At 49.4% G+C, this 21,829-nt stretch overlaps 1 protein-coding gene across 1 annotated transcript in view; it reads right to left on the bottom strand.

Annotated features, from left to right (window-relative positions):
- Positions 1-4,589: 4,589 nt before the first annotated feature.
- Positions 4,590-21,829, bottom strand: part of Col4a1 (Collagen type IV alpha 1) — a 50,854-nt gene continuing 33,614 nt past the window's right edge. The window contains exons 21-38 of the mRNA XM_089582401.1: positions 19,593-19,708; positions 18,872-19,049; positions 18,275-18,457; positions 17,644-17,865; positions 16,861-17,022; positions 16,051-16,221; positions 15,193-15,471; positions 14,510-14,685; positions 13,679-13,922; positions 11,656-11,763; positions 11,028-11,099; positions 10,766-10,888; positions 10,390-10,632; positions 10,001-10,135; positions 8,813-8,950; positions 7,394-7,702; positions 6,046-6,335; positions 4,590-5,156 (exon numbers count right to left, since the gene is read on the bottom strand). Coding sequence (XP_089438527.1) covers positions 4,887-5,156; positions 6,046-6,335; positions 7,394-7,702; positions 8,813-8,950; positions 10,001-10,135; positions 10,390-10,632; positions 10,766-10,888; positions 11,028-11,099; positions 11,656-11,763; positions 13,679-13,922; positions 14,510-14,685; positions 15,193-15,471; positions 16,051-16,221; positions 16,861-17,022; positions 17,644-17,865; positions 18,275-18,457; positions 18,872-19,049; positions 19,593-19,708 — 3,419 coding nt within the window. The 3' untranslated portion in view covers positions 4,590-4,886. The remainder of the gene's footprint in view (positions 5,157-6,045; positions 6,336-7,393; positions 7,703-8,812; positions 8,951-10,000; positions 10,136-10,389; positions 10,633-10,765; positions 10,889-11,027; positions 11,100-11,655; positions 11,764-13,678; positions 13,923-14,509; positions 14,686-15,192; positions 15,472-16,050; positions 16,222-16,860; positions 17,023-17,643; positions 17,866-18,274; positions 18,458-18,871; positions 19,050-19,592; positions 19,709-21,829) is intronic.

The following is a 21,829-nucleotide window of genomic DNA, read 5'->3' as shown; positions in this document are numbered from 1 at the left end:
AGACCACTGCTGGGGGCTCTGCTGATTGTTACGCTCAATGGGACACGAAGAGCGGTTTGTTCTGCACCCGTCGAAGAAGTCTGGTGAGCTATCTTAGCTCTGATTTCTGTAGTCCTTGCAGAGACGACCACGGAGCCCGAAGAACTGGTGGGGTTCACTGAGCCGTCGTTGTAGATGTGCAGCCGGTTAGCATGGTGCTTGTTAAAACAGCAGACAAGGAGGGACACCACACAGCAAGGAGACACGACACGAGGCTGCTCAGATCTAAATTATCCAACTAGATCAGATCCAGATTACCCTTGCATGGTGCTCATGGAAATATTCAAGAGGGACTTGTTTTAGTTCTGCCGGCGATAAGTCGACCGTTTTCCTGATGCCAGGTATTGAAGAAGCACACGGGGTTGGTGCGAACTTGTGGGCGCGTATCCCCTGATGCCCAGATACAGATCTCGTCCTGAAAGAATGAGAGTTGCGCCGACTGTGGTAGTCCGCGCACTTCACAAAAAGAGACACTTTTAACTGCTTCGAGTACATAATGTAAATAGTTGTATAAAGTTTTCAGTGTCTTCCTTGTAACCACGTCTCCGATCTTCCTCGTCCCTTCTCCGGCCCGACCACGGTACCTGTCCCCCAACAAGGTCCATACGTGTATCCTGAGAAGCGGGAACATCACTGCAGTGCAGCGTTGCGAATGTGGTCGATGGGCCTGCTACCCTAGCGCAGAAATCTTCGGCAATCTCGACCTCGCCACGTCTTTGGTAGAGTGCTTGAGACTTGAATGGGTGGTGCTGTTGAGGGGATTTTCTAAGGCCACGAACAACATTCGAGATGCGTGACAAAGGCTTAAGTGGATCAAGCGTTTCAGAGAGTGACCGCCAATGTTGTGCCTAGAGGGCTTGAATTCTGCGCTGAATTTTCTTTTGCGTGTGCCTCGCATCTGTGAGGTCGAGGCGCGGCTTTGTGCGTCGTTATCTATGCACTGCCCTCCATTGCACTGATCGCAGACGCTGCAATTCCATATCAAACTCTGTGCACTTTGGCACTGGGGTGAAGAAGCACGTCGCGTTTCCCATGACCTCCTTAATTTTCTCATCCAATCCTGCGGAGAAACCTTCTCTGCAAGCATCTTCCATAAGTACTTTAGACACTGACTAATCAATGTGTCGCATACCTGTGGCAGAGGTGGATGTAGAAAGGCCAGTAATGATCAGATATATAGGAATGTGGTCGCTGCCATGGGTTTCTATATCCGAAAACCACCAGACGCTGCTGGTAAGGCATCGCGAAACGAAAGCCAAGTCAAGACAGCTGCTGTAAGTCGCCCCTCGAATATAGGTCGGGGCGGGAGAAGATAGATACAGAGAGGGGGGAAAGGCAGAGATGTTAACCAGGAAGGTTTCCGGTTGGCTACCCTGTACTGGGGAAGGGAATGAGGGGAGTAAAGAGGGAAGAGAGGGGGAACGGGAAACACAGTCACAATCTGTCAATCAAGGCAGTCTCTTGCAAAAAATTACCGACGATTACGTTACTTCCTAATGCGAAATTTGAGCGCAGCAAATAAGCTGTTTCACCTTTTCGATAGTGAGTCAACCCCAGCTGCGGAGTTGGTTTCAGGGACAACGCCGCCGATGCCGACACAAACAATATGATACCCTCGCTTCCGCAGCGCTAAGAACCAGGTCTAGCCGTGGGAAGGTGGTCACGTATTCGTCGACGTGCCGGGGCCTACGTGAAATAACCGGCGCGTCGGCAACTGAAGAGCACCCTATCCGCCACACAAGAACAGGGGGGGGGGGGGGACCCTTTCCTCCTCTTTCTGCATGGCGGCGACGGTGTTCTATGCAGTCACGTTATCTTGACTCTCTAGCGGCGTCAGCGGCATCCAGCGGTATCAGTCGGTCGTTATCAGTCGGTCGCTGCTAGCGCTGGGGGGATGAAAGGGGGGCGGAGCTGGTTACGAGGCCGACGACGACGCGAAACCCAGGAACGGACGCTAAAGAGCTGCGCTCTAAAACAAAACAGTGCCGTAAGCCTTGATGGCAGTCGACTGTTGAGGCCACGGACCGAGGATCTTGGCCTCTGTGAAAGGGCGAGGATCAAGGCGTTCCAGAGTGCAACACAGCTTACGCCTTTCGTTCACATAGACAGGGCACCCACACAGGAGATGACTGATTGTCTTTTCGCAGACACAGTTTACACAAGAAGGGCTGTCGGCCATCGCGATCCGGAAGGATATTGATTTGTGAAGCAACGCCGAGCCATAGACGGCACAGTAATGTTGCTCCGCGACGCGCTATATCACATGGAAGACGGAGGCGCAGACCAGGGTCCAACGCCCTGAGGCGACAGTTGCATAGCTCTTCCGTGTTCCACGCTGAAAGTGTGAGCTCCAGCCTCAAAGAACGAAGCCGACACGCTGCGTCAGCTCTCGTTACAGGGATATTGACAGGGATTCCGTTACTGTGGGCAGAACGGGCAGCCTCGTTTGCCTGGTGATTTCCAGTATTACCGCAGTGGCTTGGCAGCCACTGGAAAATTATGTCATGTCTTTCAATGTGGCGTCGTGGTACAGCTTGCTGATTTCTGCAACGAGTTGTTCGTGTGACCCGCGGCGTAGTGCAGCTTGCAGGCCTTGAAGAGCTGCTTTAGTCAGTGAAAAAAGTAAAGTCATGTGCAGATTCCCGACTGATGAACTGAACTGCAGCCCGTAGGGCAGCTAGTTCCGCAACCGGTTGAAAGTTGAGAAGATGTCAAGAAATAACGTGGCGCAATAGCGTGAGGCTGCCTCAATGTTAAGTACTGGACCAATGCTAGAAAAGTGCGTATATATTACTGATTCTTTCAGCCTCTTTTAAATGGGCGATGCTACGGGTCCGGTCGTCCGCCTCATAATATGCTCCCGTGCTTATGACCTTTGAAGGAAGTGCTGACTTCTCTCTTGTAAACGCAATTAGGAGTTTTTCCGTCGGAAGCTCTCACACAATCATTGAGTGCAGCTCTTAGGTGAAATGTTAGCAAAACTTGTATAGTGTAGTCTTGTACTTTTTTTTTTTTTGAAATCACCTGCGTTTTATCTTCGCGCGGTAATCGGCCAGTAGCAGGTAGAGGAGGAAGGTTAGTGAAGAAGAGTAAGAAAAGGAGAGCTTAATGAAGGAAAAAAATCTCAGTAGTCGGCCTGCTAAACTAAAACGGGACCTGTAACCGAGCATTGCGGGCGGGGAAGGGAGGATTACATATTGTGGTGACAGTGATGGCGACGACAACGCGCAGCTTCCACAACCCCCCCACCCCCCACCCCCCCCCACCCCGTTCCCCTATTGCGGTTCTTCCATACAGATACCATGGTAGGACCAACAAAAAGGTACCCCACGAGCCACCTCGGTCTTACAGTCGGAATCAATATGAAAGCAGCCACTCTTAGGCTTAATCTAGTCGGATGAAGTGCGCTGCCACAGATCATTTTTGCAAGAACTCCGGACAAAGTATTGGAGCATAGCCGACCGTTTGATTCCTGTGTAGTTCACAGCTACATTTTTAGGAGAACAAGGGATTTTCATGCAAGGAAACGTTAATTGGTCTCGTCTAGTCAACGCGAAACTCATCACCGTCATATTGACTCCGACTGTACGCATCGAGATGGACGACAGTCCATACACAGGACTCTGTAGAAGTTATCAGAACGAGGAAGCCACGAGAAACCTAATTTTTCTCGATGCCTGCAGGCGCATTGAAGGTTGCATTCTTCAGGCCGCGCAGGGAAGTGCAGAGCTTTCTTCTTAGGTTTCCAGGTAATGAAGCTTTTTCGTGACTTCCGTGCTCCGAATGATTGCTGAGAAGATTTCTGCCCGAGGAGAACATGCAAGCAAACTTCTTGAGGCTGCGTGCAGCTTCGCGCCGGCAGTGAAAAAAAAACAGACCAGTTAGGAACATAAAAATGCTTAGCATTGTTTTATTTTATGCAACATAATTTTTTACACAGAGCGACTAGTTTAAGTTCAATGGCAGTGTTCCCCGACCCCAGAAGCCTCAAACATGATGCTCTAAGAAAACAATTCTAGACTGCGCTGCTCAAGTAAACAACACATTTGACGTCACACAGTGAGGTTGCACAGCCAACAAAATTGGTCTGATAATATAAAAATGGCAGTGTTACAGGAGAAAATGCAGCACATTATTGAAGAGAAAAAGGGAACTGCTTGCATACTTTGCATAAGCAAAAGTGGTGCAGATGTGTGTAGTGACGATGTATCTCTGTTTCAGCTCTTGACCAACTCGCTGGTTGCAGCAAAATAAGAAGAAATGCTGAGCTGAAAGAAAGGTTATTAAATAGAGTGACAAGTTCTCCGCTGGCGCCTATGCGGCACCTTTGTTGCTGTCGAATTTATGGGACAGCACCAGTTGAATCGCGCAGGCCTTTCTGGTTGGCCCATTAGAACAGTCACTCGTCAAATGCTTTCGCGAATCGGTAAATGTGTGTGCGACTTTGACTTGGCAGTTCGCTGCTAGGGCAGTTTTACATACTAGCATCGAGTCTAGACAAAACAAAACAAGAAAGCACCGTTTAAGTTCAAGAGCTTTGATGAAAACATGTACAAATGCGCCCTTTACTATCCTGCAACAAAACGGCAAGAAGACAAGCTGGGTTCCACCAGTGCTGATGAAAGGAAAACAAAAAAGGAGTAGAAAACAGTAACAACAACAACAATAAAATTCTTCTAATTAAGTGCGAAAAAAAAAAGAGAAGAACCCACATGCATCGTGTCGCGCTTTAGGATCGGATTCCATTCTGTTATTAGAGCAGAGTGGATCCTTAGCTCTCCTGTTGGGCACTGACCGTCGTTCTGCATTTTCTTGCCATCTCTCTTCTTTTTTTTTCATTTTTGCGCCTAGAAGCCGATGTTTGAGTCCTTGATGCATACAGCACAGCGACTAACACGGTTGCGAAGCTTGCCAGCTTTAAGCGTTTCGCTGACGGGTCGCTCGAACTGGAAGTCCTGCTCGATGGTGGACAGCCAGAAGCTGAGCTTGTTGGCGAAGTAGTGGCACGTGCCGCGGGCGCCATTACACTCGATGAACGGCGTGGCCCGGAAGTCCTCGAGACAGGAGCCAGGACTGGACAGCGACTGGCCGCCTCCCTCGGCGCCGGCAGCCGTGTGCTGTGTGTGAAGGACAAGGAGCGCTTCAGACAAGAGCTGAAGAAGGGCGCGCAGCTCAAGGTGTGCCCTAGGAGTACGATTTGAAGTGGTCGAGCGGGCCATAGATGTGGCAAAAGCTTACGTGTACGACTCCCGTCGTAAAAGAAAGTGGCCAAGTACCGTCTCAAACGCGTCGTACTATGAAAGTATGCTGCACCAATGCTGAAATAAGTTTGACAGGTTTTTCTATGCTTTTCGGGGATGCTGCTAGAAATCAAGCAAACGGGTTCTTGCAGGTCAGAGTTAATTTTTCCCCTGGTTGTTTTACGCTGCCTCCTTTCTACTACTCTTTATGATCACGGACATCAGTTTTGCGCTTTTCGTGACTGTTGTGCTCATAAACACTGCCACTTTATGCATTCACCATAAACGGCTGGGTAGCCACTAAGTCGCCAAGTGCAGCTTTCATGTTTCATTTGGAGCAAGGGTGAAACTTTTAATGCTTTCTTGATTAAGATTCAGCAGGTAATGCAGTAGAAGAGGGAAAAGGTTCCTCTACAAAGGGGGGCCTGAGACTCACTGTTTAGCCAGAATGTTTTTTTTTCCTGTTTTAAGATGAGCCTAAATGGCGTTCTAGGTTCGGTACAACGAAAAACAACCATGAAAGACCTCACGTAAACTTCAGGGGCTTTCAGTCTACAGTTCTCAAGGGCTTATTCGTTTTATTTAGAGGCTGAAAGCAGTAAATGCTGGTTACGCCTGTTGGCCTTTTATTTCTCACGTCCGTGAAACTCTAGAAATAAAACAGTTTTGAAAATTAAGGAAACATCGCTTTAGCGAACATTAAAAAAGTGAAAAGAAACGCTGATGATGCAATATTATAGCAGAATAGTTGTCGCTCGACACTCACCATGGCAAAACTGTAACCGATCCAAAGTTGGTTCCATCCTCCAGACGGGCACTCGGGAATAGACATGGACTGGCTGTGGACGGCTATGACGTTGGCCGGAGCTTCACAGACCACACAGCGACTGATATACTGCCTGATGGTGTCCTCTCCCACAGGCATCATTGGTATAGGGGCGTTCGTCGAAAGCCAGTAAGATTTGTCGTTTCGGCTGGCGTAGTTGCACACGCTGTTGAAGTCGCAAAACAGGAACGGCATAGTGCTAAACCTCCTGAGACAGGAGCCGGCATAACCTGTGAAAAGGGCAAAAATAAGTGAGCGTGAGGAGCTTTCAAAGGGCTGACAGGTTCTTGAACACAACTGAAAGCTCTCTTGAGGTGGATGCAGCTTTGTGTGTGTTTTCCGTGCCATAAGAAGAAAGATAAAAGAGTATGTCACCGCTCCCAAAAATGCTTAGAAAGTAACCTAATTTGGCAGCACATACGACCTAAGAGCATATTCAATCTCCCAGACAATCCTGGTACCCACATCTCGAGGTGCATGCGCTCTCAGGAACCTGAACTCAGGACGGTGTCACTTGAGTTGTGGGTTTAGCCCCACGGCTGTTGAAGGGGAGTTCTTAATGATCCGTTTTTCACGAAACAGCGCAAAACACGAAGGCAGAAGAAAGGTAGGCGCTCTCCTCTTTTCTTCGGTATTCGTGTTTTGCGCTGTTTTGTGAAAAAGGGGCTCTCGTACTTCTTTGTAACTGACCTCACGGAACGCGGTTTTGTTTTTGCTACCGGTGTATACGTTACTCCTGAATACGTATGCCGGTTGGCAATCCCGGTAGAGCAGCCCCACTACGAAGCGAATAAAAACACCCATGAAGCTCATATAGAGGATGCACACAAGTAGCCACGTTATCTGTGACCACGCTGTCAGTGGGGGAGCGCCTTCTAGCGCCAGCCGCTGTAGCAGAGAAAGGTTATGTAGATGCAGTCTAAAGAGGCCTGTAGCTAGAGCACGTGGGACTCGCAACGAGGGCGGCCAGTGCCTTATCGGTGCATGCATGCTGTCACGGAATGAATTTCGGGCTACGCATTGTGGGGTTCCATTTACGACAGATGCCATATAAGGATCCTTTTTACCGACCACAGCTGCGCAGCCTTCGCTTTCACATGAATATAGTTCGTTGTATCCAATACCTTGTGGACGTGAATTTATTCTATGCATATTCGAATTTATATTAGAAATGAATAAGGCTCAGCACTGAACAGAAGTGACACTAAACTCGTTGTTTGATAATAGTGTTACGACCGCTTTCAGTACAGCGAGGCCTACTGCTCGTGGACAGGCGCGGACTACTGACCGAGATCCTGGTTGTGGGACTTCTCGTTGCCTTCGATGTAAAGAAGCGAGTAGCCGTCCCAAAGCTTGGTCATGCCGTTGAAGCAGGTAGGCACTGCCGGCGACTGGCTGTGGCGGACCAGCAGGATTCCCATGAGGTAGTCACCGCCGGGCAGGCCCGGGGCACCCGGGTTGCCTGGCTGGCCCTGGGTGCCCGGCTCACCGGGACGGCCAGCGGGGCCCTGAAGGCCGCGATCGCCTTTGGGTCCCACGGGGCCCACAGGGCCCGGAGGACCCTGTGGACCAGGCCGGCCGGCGTCGCCCTTCAGACCTACGCCGGAGACACCGGTACATGCACATCACGGCTTCACAGACGCGCTCAAAACATAATTCTAGGAATCCGACTGGACAAATAGAATCTTCGTGAAGAAAATTTAACATTCGCTGGGATGCTCCCATCTATTTAACTTCGATGTGAAGACCTTCCAGAAGAATCAGAGTATCTGATAACCTGCTCTGCTAAATCACATTCCTTACTGTAGCATGACGTCGGCGTATTAGTACCAGGTTGGTGTCACCCGTGAAGGGGCTAGACAATAAGGTCAGGCTGGAAGAAAGTGTCTCCCACTTTTCAGCGCAGATACTTTCCTTTATTCTAGAGGAGCGAAAATCCTATCCCTTACTTTGCATCCTTTTTTATTTCGATAATCACCGATAATCATTAGCAGTAAAAGAGGCTAAGCTTGTTCTACAGCTACTCGTTTCAACATGTTCGCGTTAGTGTACAGGGTAATCGTTTAAGCTTTGACGAGAAACCGTTAATGAACCCTGTAAGCATGTATACAATTACTCATTTCATTATACTTTTTTTCCATGTGCATGCTTTAAAAGTCAAATGATGTAGCGCAAATTCGAGACAAATGCACGAAACTGAAGCGAAAGAGATAAAAATATTCTGGGCCAACTTGCACAAAACAACTTTAAGTTTACGCAGTAACACCGCTTCGTTTACGGCAAAAAGGAAGGTCAGGCAAACAGATTTTCTCCGAGATTTCGTCGACAGAACCAATTTATCCTGACGTCACAAAGAGCGTGAGCAGCCGTATTTACTTATTGTAGTTTCAGAACACGTCCTAAGTATGAGAGTCAAATGATTGTTGTTGGCTACACATTGAACATTCATATTATATATAACATTGAAGGTTATGGATGTCGCGTTGCAGAAGGTTGATATCGTTTCAAGCGCCACCCTTACTACAATTCCTTTGTTAGTGAACTATACTCTCACTACAGTGTAGTTCTGAGATCGTTTAAGAGTCCTTTAAGGCACACCAATCGGTAACCATTGTCCCCCATGAATGCAAGCCCTATATCAGCAACCGTTTATAAAGCGGAGTCAGCACAAACGCAAGCACAATGAACAGTGAGGTCCTGCTCAAACCTGGGAAGCCTGGTGCGCCAGGGTTGCCCTTGGGTCCGGTCGCGCCTGGGGATCCTGGAAATCCGCGTTCTCCCTTTTCTCCCTTCACCAAGTTGGCTGGTCCCGGTTCTCCTTTTGTTCCCGCAGGGCCAGGAATTCCTATACACAGTCGACAGCGTCAGGAGTCGCATATGCATGGCATGCTTGCATTCCCTTCATTTTAAATAAGGAGACATTACTTAAGAGGAGGTATGTGGTGTGAGAGAAAAAAACTAACAGATTCTTAGGTACCAAAGCTGCACTCGACTATGAGATACACTGTAGTGATTTACTCCTTGATAATCTCGACCACATGACGTTTTTGCGTGCGCCAAAATGTTGATGCCCGAGAGTTTCATAAATGTGTCCTCCATCGACATGCACTATTCGTGGGCGGGAATCTAAGCCGTGAGCTTAAAGGGACAGTGAGGACAAAATGGAGTTGACCTGTATCTATAGACTACGGCATTCTCACTGCAAAGAGACCACTTTCACCAAAGGTTTATAAGAAAAGGCCAAAAAATTGTGGGGGCACCTAAACAATTCTTATGATGTGTAAATTCGAGAACAGGTGTAACTGGCTCACTGGGTCAGTGGACACCTCAATCGCGCTTTAACGTACGTGGCGGTGGAGCGCCGGCGGCCTATTGCTCCCAGAGGGGTGATGACGTCATTTGAGTGCCGCGTTTCGGCCACGGGTTCCTGATGACGGCGGGGTTTTCGCACAATGAGCCAAGTAATGCTCCCGTATTAAAAATGAAATACAGGTGACGCTGTGCTACACCGCCATTCACTTCAAAAAGGCGGCAACCAGTCCTTGCTGTGGACGTCACGAGTTTAAACGGAGTGGCGGGAAATTTCCACTTAAAATTTCTCGGCCATAAATTTGTTTTTTTTTTTGCTTCCACACAACCGTTAACATATCCATAACGAGTCAGATAATCAACTTTTACTGAGAACAACAAATGGATGGAGTTCTGTTCAGTGTCCCTTTTAGCTCAGCAGTAAAAAACCGAGCCACCGCGGTGAACAATGCGTAAGATGTATGCATACAGAGCGCTGGAGCATGGCAAAGACGTTATTTCGACCATATTCGAGCAGTAAGTTAGTTCACTCACGACTTTCGAGCTTCTTTAGCGTTAAGTGGCAAAAGTACGCGTAGTACCGTACCAGGGGTGCCGTCCAAGCCAGCGAATCCAGGAAGGCCAGGTTCTCCCTTCTGGCCAGGCAAGCCGGGAAGACCAGGGAAGCCAGCGTCTCCTTTGTCACCCTTCAAACCTGATACCCCAGGGTATCCGTCTTGACCTGCGTCACGTGAACAGTGTACCCGCTCTGGTAAGTGGATGAGCACAAGTTTTCCTTGTGTCCTGTTTTCTATTGTGTGCACTTGCGCAAAAGGCCTGTCAAAGTCCTCATCATAGGTAGAAATGTGAAGGTAGGGAAACTTTATGCCAGCACATAAAATGCAAATCTTCATAGCTTTAACTGACACCGCGAAATTTTAAGACAGCAGACATATGACTGTGATCAGCCGAGCTGATGCATGTTATGCGGCGTACCGGGAAGTCCTGGCAGTCCAGGTGCTCCCGCGATGCCAGGAGGGCCTGGGTAGCCGGAATCTCCCTTCTCGCCATCCAGGCCTGGGAAGCCGTCCTCCCCCTTCGGTCCCGGGTAGCCTTTCTGACCAGGTAGGCCTGGCGGGCCGGGGTAACCGCGCTCGCCCTTTTGTCCTGGATTTCCTTCTTGGGGTGGTCCTCCAGGAGGTCCTCTCTGGCCGGGCAGGCCAGGGAAACCCGCGTCACCTGCGAGTGAAATCCGCATACGAGACGTTGGGGTGAGCTGTGTTCGTGGGGCGACGAGTTTCAGGTTGGACTGTGATCGCAAGCAACGGTTCGTTCGCATTAATGAGCGGAGCGCAATTCCGAACTCTCGAACCTTTCAAACCGGGCAAGCCAGGGAAACCATCAAGGCCCGGTCGACCGACGTTGCCCTTCTCTCCCTTAGGACCGATTCCACCTTGTCCGGGAAGGCCAGGAAGGCCCTGGGGTCCGGGTGCACCTGCAGGAAAATAGGGGCTCAGTTGTAAAATAGTAAGCGAAACGCAGTTCTGCGTGGATGTTGAAAACATAGTGGAAAAGACGCGCATAAACGCCAGCTCTTGTAAGGTTAGTTGAAAATGTCAAGAGAGGAAACGTACCTGGTAAGCCTCGCTCTCCGTCGAGACCAGACAGACCTGGAAGTCCTGGCACTCCCCTGTCTCCCTTGTCGCCTGCGAAGGAGCATGGAGCGATGCGTAGACAACAGTGAATAGAAAGGCCGTAATTCAGAAGTGACTTCCACAACTGAGGATACACATGAAAAATAACTGCGGACAGAAATAAAAAGCACGGACAAACATAGAAGCAGTGCAGACGATTGCTGTGTATTACAAGGATTTTTCGATTTGACATTGAATGAAAATCACTAGGGTAATAACAGGATTAATGCTAACATGAGTGGCTCTTAAGGCTCCATTATCTGTGTTACCTGCCGCTGAATTTCTGCAATGATTTTGGGTTGAGCAGGCAAGAACGTGATGGACTGTGCAGGCTTGTGTAAATAATTCTTTGTTCTTTAGTTAGGACAGTGATCATGAGTTGAGTGCATGTATGTGCATGACCTGATGTGAACGAAACAAGAAGTCATTTGCTCGGAGTGTCCTCTACAATCCGACAACAAGTACGCATAGTAATAACCTTCTGAGATAAAAGCAACCGCATTCGACATGTTCACATTTTTTGCAAAGAACTGCGAAACATAAGCAAGAATGCCTGGTGTCATCTTACCTCCCAGCCCAGGAGCTCCGTCATATCCTCGGTTTCCTTTTTCGCCAGGAATGCCCGGGAACCCAGGCACTCCTTCGTCTCCCTTGAGACCCTTCTCTCCCTTTTCACCTGCATAGAATAAGCATTTAGTTATGCTGATACCCTAACATCATGCTGACACTAACATTATTTTAATTCATAAGAAAGGAGACGTCAAGGACTTGAAGAATTACAGACCGATCAGCTTACTGTCCGTTGCCTACAAGGTATTTACTAAGGTAATCGCTAATAGAGTGAGTACAACCTTAAACTTCAATCAACCAAATGATCAGGCAGGCTTTTGTAAAGGATACTCGACAATAGACCATATTCACGCTATCAATGAGGTCACAAAGAAATGCGCAGAATATAACCAAACCCTATATATAGCCTTCATTTCTAGAAGAGTTAACTGCTGGACTAGTTGGTGATCATACATACTAAAAAGATTTTTGTGCCAAGACAACACACACAAGACAGACAAGAAAGACGACACAGGTGCTAATTGATTACGAGAAAGCATTTGACTCAGTGGAAACCTCAGTTGTCATGCAGGCATTGCGGAATCAGGGTGTAGAAGAGTGTTATATGAAAATACTGGAAGATATCTATAACGATTGTACAGCTACCATAGTCCTCCATAAAGTAAGCAATAAAATTCCAATTAGGAAAGGTGTCAAGCAGGGAGACACGATCTCGTCAATGCTATTCACCGTCTGTTTACAGGAGGTATTCCGGGGCCTGAAATGCGAACAGTTGGGAAAAAGAGTTAATGGAGAATACCTAAGTAATATGCGATTCGCTGATGACATTGTCTTGCTAAGTCACTCAGGAAATGAACTGCAAAGCAGACAGGCGGAGCAGAACACTAGGTCTTAAAATTAACATGCAGAAAACCAAAGTAATGTTCAACAGTCTAGCAAGAGAACAGCAGTTCGCAATTGGTAGCGAGGTGCGGAAAGTAGTAAAAGAATATGTCTACTTAGGGCAGGGAGTGACCGCTGATCTGGATTATGAGAGGGAAATAACTAGAAGAATAAGAGTGGGGTGGAGCGCATTTGCAGATTCTCTCAGATCATGAATAGCAATTTACCAATATCCCTCAAGAGGAAAGTATACAACAGCTGTATCTTACCAGTACTCACCTATGGGGCAGAAACGTAGAGGCTAACAAAGAGGGGTCAGGTTAAGTACAACGCAGCGAGCTATGGAACGAAAAATGATAGGTGTAACGTTAAGAGATCGGGAGCGGGTGGAGTGGGTGAGGGAACAAACACAGGTTAATGACATCATAGTCGAAATCAAGAGGAAGAAATGGGCTTGGGCAGGACATGTATTGCGAAGGCAAGATAACCGGTGGTTGTTAAGGGTAACGGAATGAATTCCAAGAGAAGGCAAGCGTATCAGGGGACAGCAGAAAGTTAGGTGGGCGGATGAGATTATGAGATTAAGAAGTCTGTGGGGATACGGTGGTCGCAACTGGCAAAGGACAGGGTTAATTGGAGAGACATGGGAGAGGCCTTTGCACTGCAGTGGGCGTAGTCAGGCAGATGATGATGATGACACCCTGAATGGACTTTCGCTTTTCACCAGCCTTACTTCAATGCTACAGGCACGCCACGAAGCAAAATCTTACGCTTGTTCTGTTGACGACATAAGGTCGTGGACAATAAATGACGTTGAATACGGGATCCGGGAAAAAAAACTACAATAGGCAGACGTTTCCATCCTGCTCAGGCAGCCAGTAAGGGTCTCACTTTAGTCCATACGCGGAAAGGAGAGAAAGAAGGAACGAGTGACACTAAAAGTCTGTCCAGCCATACGCTCTGCGCTGAGGGGCAGATTTCATAGCTTGCGTGAAGGGCACCGGAACACTCTGATGAGCGCTTTTGTCCCTCTCCGAGATTCACAGTGACTGCTTTAGAGTGCACTGCGGAGTGCACTGGCGGATCGCCACATGCAATCATTTTCAGTTATCGTGAGGCCAGGTTTCAGGCTAGTGTACCTGGGAGTCCTGGGTAGCCGCGGTCTCCCTTGAAGCCTGGCAGTCCATCTTGGCCTGGGAAGCCGGGTGAGCCAGTGGGTCCAGGGGGCCCGACGGGGCCCGGAACGCCGGGGAAGCCGTCTTCACCACGATCGCCCTTGAGACCGGGCACACCAGGTGCACCATCTAGGCCTTTCGGGCCTATGATGCCTGGAACTCCGTCGCGTCCGGGCTGGCCAGGGGGTCCGGGGATGCCAGGGAAGCCCTACGTCCACCACGTGACGATCATCACGACAATTTTCATGGTTTGCGCGCTCGACGTTCAAAAAGCATAATAACCATGTTGGAGCTGTCACCGCGATGTTGCAGTTAAAAAAGGAAAACTCATAGACCCCGGTATTTTTACTTTCTAAAGGGGTCTTTAATGACATTCGTTCAAGCAGGTGCATTAATCGATAACGCTGAGTCAGTCGACTGGCTAATTCACATATCGAGGGATTGCAGCCAGAACCGATGTGGCGAAAAACGGCTGAAATGCGGGGATTAAACATATGATCAAAACAAATTATGGTAGACAATTTTCGCGGCTTACAATAACCCTTGAGACATAAGCTAGAAGCACAAACCACATGCAGTGAGCGCGATGATTCCTTAGCCGTAGCTATTAACTCACTCAGCGCCCGAGAGGTTAGGAGCTGTCGATGTCGATGTATAAATCAGCTCACACATACGAGCAACAAGCTGGCACTTGTGCCAGGGGTAAAGAGCTGCTGCTTGCGACAGCTGCCAAATGGCGCAGTCATCGCTCGCTGAACTCAACTCGGCACGTGGAACTCCCTGGTGAATCCTTACCCTGTCTCCCTTGAGACCTGGAAATCCGGGCGCTCCCTCAGCACCCCTCTCGCCTGGAGTTCCGGGTACGCCCGGGAAACCGTCAGCTCCTTTCGGTCCAGGCGGTCCCTGGAGCCCAGGCAGGCCTTGGCCGGGTGCTCCAGGCTCTCCCTTGAGACCCATGACACCGTCGTAGCCTGCGAATGAACGTCGCACGTGTAGGCTGAAGTTACGGCCGTGTTCGCTTAGGGACCTAGTTTCGTCTGCTTTTATGAGTTGTGGCGGCGCGTGAAAGCCTTTTTTCAAGTACATTTTCAGCTGCATGAGGTTCGAACTTTATGCGGTTTTGGTGTCGACCCGCTCGCTGCCACGAGTATAAGAGCTCTGCGAAATTTCCGCCTCTAGAATATACGTATTGTCATATTGGCCCGTAAAGTTGGCCTGAATTCTCAGATACCAAGTCGCCGCGGTAGAGGGAGCGACAGCGACTATAGACGAACCTCCTGTGTTCGTTTCGGACAAAACGCTAATTCAGACGAAAGGGCTGCTTTCTATCAATGAGTCGGATGACTTGGCTTAAGGGGAGCTGCTGTCATGCATCTCTACCGAAAATGGGTTTTGTGAGGAAGCATGATTATACGCTTTATATGGGTCTTGTCTTAGTTACACACTATTTGAATAAGATATTTGTTTTCTGTGCTCACCAGGAGGTCCAGGAGGACCAACAGGGCCAGGAGGTCCGGGAAGACCCGGGTAGCCTCTGTCTCCCTTCTCGGAAACGTCACCAGGCACACCCTTTTGTCCCGGTAGGCCTGGCAGACCCGGCTCGCCCTTGGCTCCGGGCGCTCCGGCAGGACCATCGAAGCCTGGGGTTCCTGGGTAACCGCCTTCGCCCTTCTCACCTTTGAGACCGGGCAATCCGTCCGTTCCACGCTGTCCCGGAATTCCAGGGAAGCCGGCGCCGCCCTTGTCGCCCTTGTCGCCTGCCGAAAGAGCAGCGCGCATGAGATCGCTGCCGTGAGTGGGTGCAGTTGCGATCACTCAGTCTTGAGCATACGGCTTTGCCTGGAGGTTCATAGGCTGACATCCCGTACAGGCCATTTTCGTGCGGAGAGCACCTCGGGTTTGGTGTGAGCCCGCACGCGAAAACTGATGCGTCACAGAGATTATGCTCATGACTGGAAGAAGCGCGCGCTACGTCTGCAACGTACATGTGTAAAATTCTTATTTTGATGTTTCAGGCTTATGCACCCACAGATGCGTTGTAGTACGTACCAGTGTATCTCCTGTCCAAGCGAGAAATAAAGACTGTGGTATTTACTAGAGGTGCACTACTTGCTGGAGGGCACGAATCGCATATAATTATACAGACGGAAAATGTAGTGGCATATTCTAAAAAATAATGTCTTGCAGTGGGTTGTCGCTGTTGCGTTAAACTTCGTTTGAAATATGGAAAGCCAAGCTTCCCTTAAAAAGATATCGTGAAAGCACTGGCGGCCGCTTGATGCCAGCTTGAGTAGAGTGCTACGGAGGGTGTGCAAGCAGACGAGTAAGTGCAGCACCTTGTAGTCCTGGGAGTCCGTCCACTCCGTCTCGGCCAGGCTCTCCGGGAGGCCCTGGTGGTCCGTCGAAACCTGGCAGACCCGGCATGCCAGGGAAACCACCTTCTCCCTTTTGTCCTTGAAGTCCTGATGCGCCAGGTGATCCTGGCAGCCCTGGATAGCCTGGCTCGCCTGCAAAGGTTAAAACACGCTTGGCGTCAGCCTCGAGACCAAGCAACAGCGTTCTTTTTTAATGCTTATGGAACGTCTGAACGGAAGAATGTAATCAATGCCAAGAAAGGCCAGAAGTATATTAAGGAGTGTAACCAATAATTGTCTTTGGCAGTGGGCGCGCAGGCAATATACGGCTTGAACGCTGTAAACGACAGCGTCGCAGTGCCACACGGATATAAAACCTGCAAGCGCAAAGCCTTACCTTTTGGTAACAGTTGCTTATTTTACTTGTAGCAACCAATGGACAATTTACAAATGCGGCGAGTTTAAGCTGGACGCGTAGGCTTGTGGTGCGCTCATTTATTCCTTTAAATGTTTCCCAAAGGCTGCTTTTCACCACGGAAAAAACCGCGAAGCTAAGCAGCAAGAGTGTGAAGCCTACAGTCGCGTGCAGCTCGGCGACGAAGACACATTCGCAGTCGCGACGATTACGAAAAATTGGGAATTAAAGCAGCATTACAGTTTTCGGCAGCATGGGAAGCGGTACCTATAGGGTCCACCCAGTGTGAAGGCGAGCAGGTGAAACATCGTCTGAAGAAAGTTCGAAGGCGAGGTTCCCAGCTGAACCCAGAAAGACCATCGAACGGTTTTGCGTACCTTTCTCTCCGGGCACTCCAGGCAAGCCTGGAGACCCTGGAGGTCCGGGGGTGCCTTCTCTGGCTGCTTCACCTTTGCTTCCCTTTTCACCGACGAGACCAGGCAAGCCGACTACGCCAGTGTCTCCTTTTGGACCCGGGAAACCTGGCAGTCCAGGTTCACCTGCGGCACAGTGGGCTCTTGTCATCCTTTGTACAATGGAGTTTGTCTTCGGCGTTGGAAACGACATTCATGCTCTTGCCAAAGAGCAGGCGAATGATGATGAAATGTAACGTGGGCTCTTCTGGGAGGGCGCAAATGAATGCGGAGGCAGGAAATTGCGTCTGGCATATCCGCTTCTGCTAGTGACACGCAGTGAAGAATATTTCTTTAGCAGACTGCTGATGAAACCAGGATTACGTCTGTTGCAATGTTTTCCTCAGTATTATTTTAATAACAAAGAGAAGCAGAAGCTGAAGTACTGTGCTGTTAGTTTTTTTTTCTATGAATTAAGTTGCCCTGTCTTACGACCTGTGCCGACAGCCATCCAACAAAGTTGGCGTGCTTTGCTTTTCTTCTCAATTTAATTTTTTTAGCATCCGTGCGCTAAAGGTAGCTTATCTGTGATGAACTCGTGATGAATGTACCTTTTGTTTATGATTGTTTAACCTCAAGGGTTGCAATATGTACGAAGCGATCAGCAAAAAGGCTTTTCACAGGACAACTCGCGAGAGATCATTATGTGCTTTGTGCATGTTTCTCAGCAGGCCGCAGCGAAGCGTGGCGATCGACGGGATAGCTTACCTGGAAGGCCGGGTCCTCCGGGATACCCCCTGTCTCCCTTCAGACCCTGGAATCCGGGTAGACCGGGCGGTCCGGGCTGACCAGCACCAGGAAAGCCAGGTTCACCGATCGGGCCCGGAGGTCCATCGAGACCCGGAGGTCCAGGGTTGCCCTTGGTTCCAGCTTCACCGGGGAAGCCCGGGGGACCCATCTCACCCTTCTCACCACGAGGGCCCGGAAGACCTGGAAATCGTGCATTGATGCCGCCTTCACATAGCTGCCCGTGCATGAATTTCCAGTCTGTGCTCATACGTAGTGTTCCCCGTACTTCAGATTATGTAAGGCAACAACTTCAGGTCAGTTGAATTTTACCTTCTTATCCCATTCGCTAGGTTTGCTTTCTAATGTGTACCCTGCTTGTTGGCTGGCCCTTAGGAAAAAAAAAAAAACGTTTCTACGATTCAAGAACAGAAGAACCCTTTGTGCGCGAATCAGTTTGAGAAACAAAAAATAAAACCTAGAATTGGGAACAAAAGTAATATAAAATAAAAGCACTACACCATAATTACGTCAGTGCCAGGAATCACCTAAATAAGCGCTCACTATGTAGTCACGTACAGAAGCTGGAACAGCACAGAAAACAATGGCTGACCTCTCGGACCGGGCTGTCCTGGGTATCCACCGTCTCCTTTCTCTCCTTTCAGTCCCGAGTATCCATCACGGCCAGGGATGCCGGCATCACCCTTGGGGCCTTGCAGTCCGTCGAATCCAGGTTGACCTTTCTCTCCCGGTGGTCCAGGGGGTCCACGCACCGGCTCCAAGAGGCTGCCGGGGCCTGCACCAGCGGCCGGGCCGCAACATTACTCAGCAACATCGATGCATCCTAGACAAATTCGTAAGCACGCTTCTGAAAGCTTGCTCAAACGCTCATGCAAGTGATGACAGAAGTGGAGTGGTCTTTGTGAGTGCATCACTAAATTACGACGCGTTTGCATACAGTATTGCGGGAGGTTACTTGAAAAAGCAAGACTTCCATGTCTAAGATCGCAGTTAGTTAACGTTGCCTTCATATTGAACCGAACCGCATTAAAGACTATCAGGGACTATCAGGACTTTGTCGTAAAAAAAGACGCCAGGTCAAAAGAATAAACAGGTGCTGCTGTCTTCGGAAAATGTTAGAAACCTCGCGTAACATTACAAATCGCCGACATCTGGAGACGTTCCCGTGCGGGCAAGCGGAGAACCATACCTGGCGGGCCGCGTATTCCCTTCTCGCCCTTGGCGCCGTCGTAGCCGCGATCTCCCTTGGGCCCCCTCTCGCCTTGTTCGCCCTTGCGACCATATCCGATGTCTCCCTTTGGTCCAGCAGGACCCGGCCGACCCTCAAGGCCAGGCTGACCGGGAATTCCAGGAGCCCCAGACAGACCCTGCAGCACACATATCCTTCAAAACAAATCCTGCGATATTTCGGCATCAGCGCTGCAGTTCCTCCCCTGCCGTCCCATTTTCTTGCAGCAGCATGTCTCGTATATTGTTAGCACTCATAAATAACCTGTGCCATTTAACGCATCCAACGCGCATAAATACGGAAGTATATGCGAAGTGTCTAAGGAAATTTTTTTTCGCATCGATAGCCGTTGAGGCACTTTTGTGGGATAAACGGCTTCGCCCTAGCATGTCGTAGCATAAAGCTTCCGTCGCTGGCCAAAAAGATTGCCATCCAGTTAAGCCTAAGCCATAAGTTGCATGTGGGTCGGGCAGCGGGGTTGTCGAGAGTGTGCCGTCACTGCTGATGTGATCCGCGTGACACTGAGAGCGGATGAATTTGGAGAGAAGGGAGCAGGGACACGATGCAGCTATCGTTGTCACTTCACTGCGGGAAAAGGCAAAAACGCCTTAAGTGTTCTTTTTAATATGTAAAACAGCTATATCTTCACTTTCCGCACTGGCAAGAGTTTTGGTTGACGCACCTTCTCTCCTTTTAGTCCACGAAGTCCGTCCGGACCCGGAATTCCTGGAGGCCCATCTCGGCCGTCGAAGCCGGGAGGTCCTGGCGGTCCTTGTACACCTTTGTCTCCTTTCTGACCTGATTTCCCAAGAAAAGGAACGAGGAAACGGCTTGCCACTAGAATCTCCTTATAGCAATCCGCCATTTCCTACACCGTTAGGTAGACATATGTTAGCCACTGTTAGCCACCCCTGCTACACGGGCATTTGGAACATCTTCCAATCGAATGTCATTCGACTCGACTGCCGAACTTACGCTGCTACACGAAGTTTTTCAACGACATTCAGTTCAGATGACATTCGAGTCAGCGGAGCTCCGCGGAGACATTCCAGATTTTGGAATGCCTTCGGAACACGAACACAGCCCGAATCGACCAATAGCCGCCGCCGTCGCTTCGCCCACAGCCACGCGACTGCTTTCGGCTCCGTGGCTGTTCATTTCGGTACCCGCTGCTCGCCTTTTTCTGCTGTTTGTTTAACAAATAGCTTGTGTTCTAAACGAATGCTTGTAGATAATACCGCCTGAGCATGAAATTTACCCAGGAGTGCACAGAAGAGTACGACTGCACTCATACTATTGTTTACATCGCTGCTTACGAACAGCTAGTGCTAGTTTTCATGACATAAAACGCAATCTGCGCTTTAGTTCTATTAAATATTATCTTCTATTTTGTACCGGTTGTACCCGTGCTTGTTTACGCCGTGCGACAATCTGTGGGAAGCGCCGATGCGATCGCTCGCCTCAGAACACTTGACAGCCGGGATGCCGACATCGCGTAGGATCGGCGCTTCTCACTAATTGTCCCGGCTTCCTCCGACGTGGCCAGTACTTTATTTTAAACTACTTTATTCAGGAGTATGTTCGGTGACCATTCACGTTAACTTAAACGGCCTAACTGGTTATCCAGAAGCTGCTGCTGGCCGTGAAGCACTTCTGGGCAGTTTGGTTCACACCGGGGCTTCCCGTTCGTCGTATGTGCGCCTTGCGATGCAAGCAATAGTTGATTTCAGATCACTGTTTTCAAAACTACACTCATTGACCATTTCCAATCGCTGAAACTTGTAAATTCGCTCATCACAATCGCCGCAATCACAGACCGAACCGTGCGGACTCGCTAGGCCTATAGTCATCGCGGAAGGGAAAAAGAGTCGTCGTCGACTAAAATTAATTGGCAAGCGCTTATCGCTGGTAAGTGTTCAAGTGTGCACATGTGAAATATAGACGTCTGTTTCGCTTATTTTCAATACGGATAATGTAGAAACACGAATATATTCACACCGTCGTCTCATCAGCGTGTTTTCGCTCAGCCGCCGACCTGCCGCAGACATGAAGGCTGACCGTCCGCCGATCGGATTCATCGGTGTCGGCCTAAAAAACTTGTCTCAGTGCAATCATATCGTAGTGAACTAGATAGTTCACTATAATCACATGCTGCTGTTGACCGTGATAGTGTCGTTGTCGTCGTTGCACACTGAAAACGAGCTGAGGCTTTCGAATGCGTTTGGAAAGTGTCGCGTAGCACAGCGGGAGTCCGTCGAGACCAGATGCTATTCCAAGTCTCGAATGCCACTCGACTCAGATGTCATTCGAACAGGCCCGTGTAGCACAGGTGTAAGCAGAATAGAGCTTCAGCTTGAAGTCTGCAGAGTTTGATGTTTTCGTGAATGCACAGAAAGAATGAACTAAAATTCGTGTAAAAATGCATGCGCAGTAAATAAGGCATGTCTCCAAGACATATAAAGCACAATGAAAACGTGAGGTCGCGATTCAGGGCAGGATAGCTGAGTTTCAGATCACGGGAAGTTATGGCGCTTGTTATCATGCGATAGATTTAGATGTCCCGTTCACGAGAAAAGGCGGCGTCCGTCCGTGTCGCGAAAAAGGAGGTGGCCCACCTGCCCACTGGGTTGCGGGCAAGCTGCCCACCATGACAGGTGGCAATGAAATTAATTTAAATAAATTCAGTGCAACTGCCACCTGCCCATATTGGCACTGCGCATCAGCTTATTGGTCCAGACAGCCTCCCGAAGAATAATCTGCGCAAAAATGAGCCTTACGGGAGCTCGGGAAGAGCAACCTGAGTCTCACAAACCCCAGCGGTGGCTATGTTTGAAATAGCCACCTGCCGGATCAGTGACGCATCGCTTAACCGTTGCATCAGTGCGCCGGTAGTCGTACGAGGCCTCCCCGCGGTCTATG

The sequence above is a fragment of the Amblyomma mixtum genome, chromosome 3, assembly GCF_055824585.1.
Source record: "Amblyomma mixtum isolate Tamu chromosome 3, ASM5582458v1, whole genome shotgun sequence".
NCBI classification, from domain to species: domain Eukaryota; kingdom Metazoa; phylum Arthropoda; class Arachnida; order Ixodida; family Ixodidae; genus Amblyomma; species Amblyomma mixtum.
Note: the sequence above shows the minus strand (reverse complement) of the source record. Positions and strands in the feature narration are given on the sequence as shown.